The sequence below is a fragment of the Penaeus monodon genome, chromosome 28 (genome assembly GCF_015228065.2).
Source record: "Penaeus monodon isolate SGIC_2016 chromosome 28, NSTDA_Pmon_1, whole genome shotgun sequence".
In the NCBI taxonomy this organism is placed as follows: Eukaryota; Metazoa; Arthropoda; class Malacostraca; order Decapoda; family Penaeidae; genus Penaeus; species Penaeus monodon.
This window is the reverse complement of record NC_051413.1, coordinates 10419533-10420270: the sequence shown is the minus strand read 5'-3', so window position 1 is coordinate 10420270 and position 738 is coordinate 10419533. Positions and strand designations below refer to the sequence as shown.

At 43.1% G+C, this 738-nt stretch overlaps 1 protein-coding gene across 1 annotated transcript in view; it reads right to left on the bottom strand.

The window, feature by feature from the left end:
• Nucleotides 1-132: 132 nt before the first annotated feature.
• Nucleotides 133-738, bottom strand: part of LOC119591364 (chorion peroxidase-like) — a 28494-nt gene continuing 27888 nt past the window's right edge. The window contains exons 13-14 of the mRNA XM_037940102.1: nt 505-674; nt 133-372 (exon numbers count right to left, since the gene is read on the bottom strand). Coding sequence (XP_037796030.1) covers nt 206-372; nt 505-674 — 337 coding nt within the window. The 3' untranslated portion in view covers nt 133-205. The remainder of the gene's footprint in view (nt 373-504; nt 675-738) is intronic.

The following is a 738-nucleotide window of genomic DNA, read 5'->3' as shown; positions in this document are numbered from 1 at the left end:
GTGTCTGTGCACATATGTGTACATTCACTCATAAAACAGCGACTCAGATATTTTATTTTCGGATTGTTACTAATTGTCAAGGATTATTTGATGAACAGTCTAATAATTCCGTGGGGTCAATAAAACAGTTTGTGAACGAAATGATTTACTTTGTTTCAATTGGACACAGGTAAGACCACTCCAATAGTGCACCCTTCTTGAGGCACTAATTTCCCCATGCCTTGAGTACCACACGGGGTACGGTCTCACAAGACACCAGAGGGTTCTTTGCCGAAACCACCTCGAAGGGACGCCTCTGAACCATTTGCAGTTCAGGGAAGGCGTCGCACATGATGCCCGCAAGAGTCGTACTGCGCAATGCTCTCAGTTGCTCTGTCACAGAATATCACGGTTAAAAAACTAGATTTTGAAAAGAAAGGTTAGAATTTGATGAAAAGAATTTCATAATATCCATCAATAATGTTTGTTTGTTTGGTACTAAGAACACCGATCACTGGATCTTACCATTGTTGAATTTAGTATCGTCGATATTGGTCTCGTACCAGTACCTGTCTGCCCGGCGAATTCTGGCGAACTGCTTTGCTAGAACGCAAGTGAAGGTGGGCCCCAGTTCTCCATCGGGGACTGGTCGTTCAGAAGCTCCACCGACCAATAGATCAATATCCCTTACGTCTCTGTGGTTAAAATTCTTGGCTTAAGACACTTTTATTAGTGGTCTCAAAGACTAGGGCCTACAAC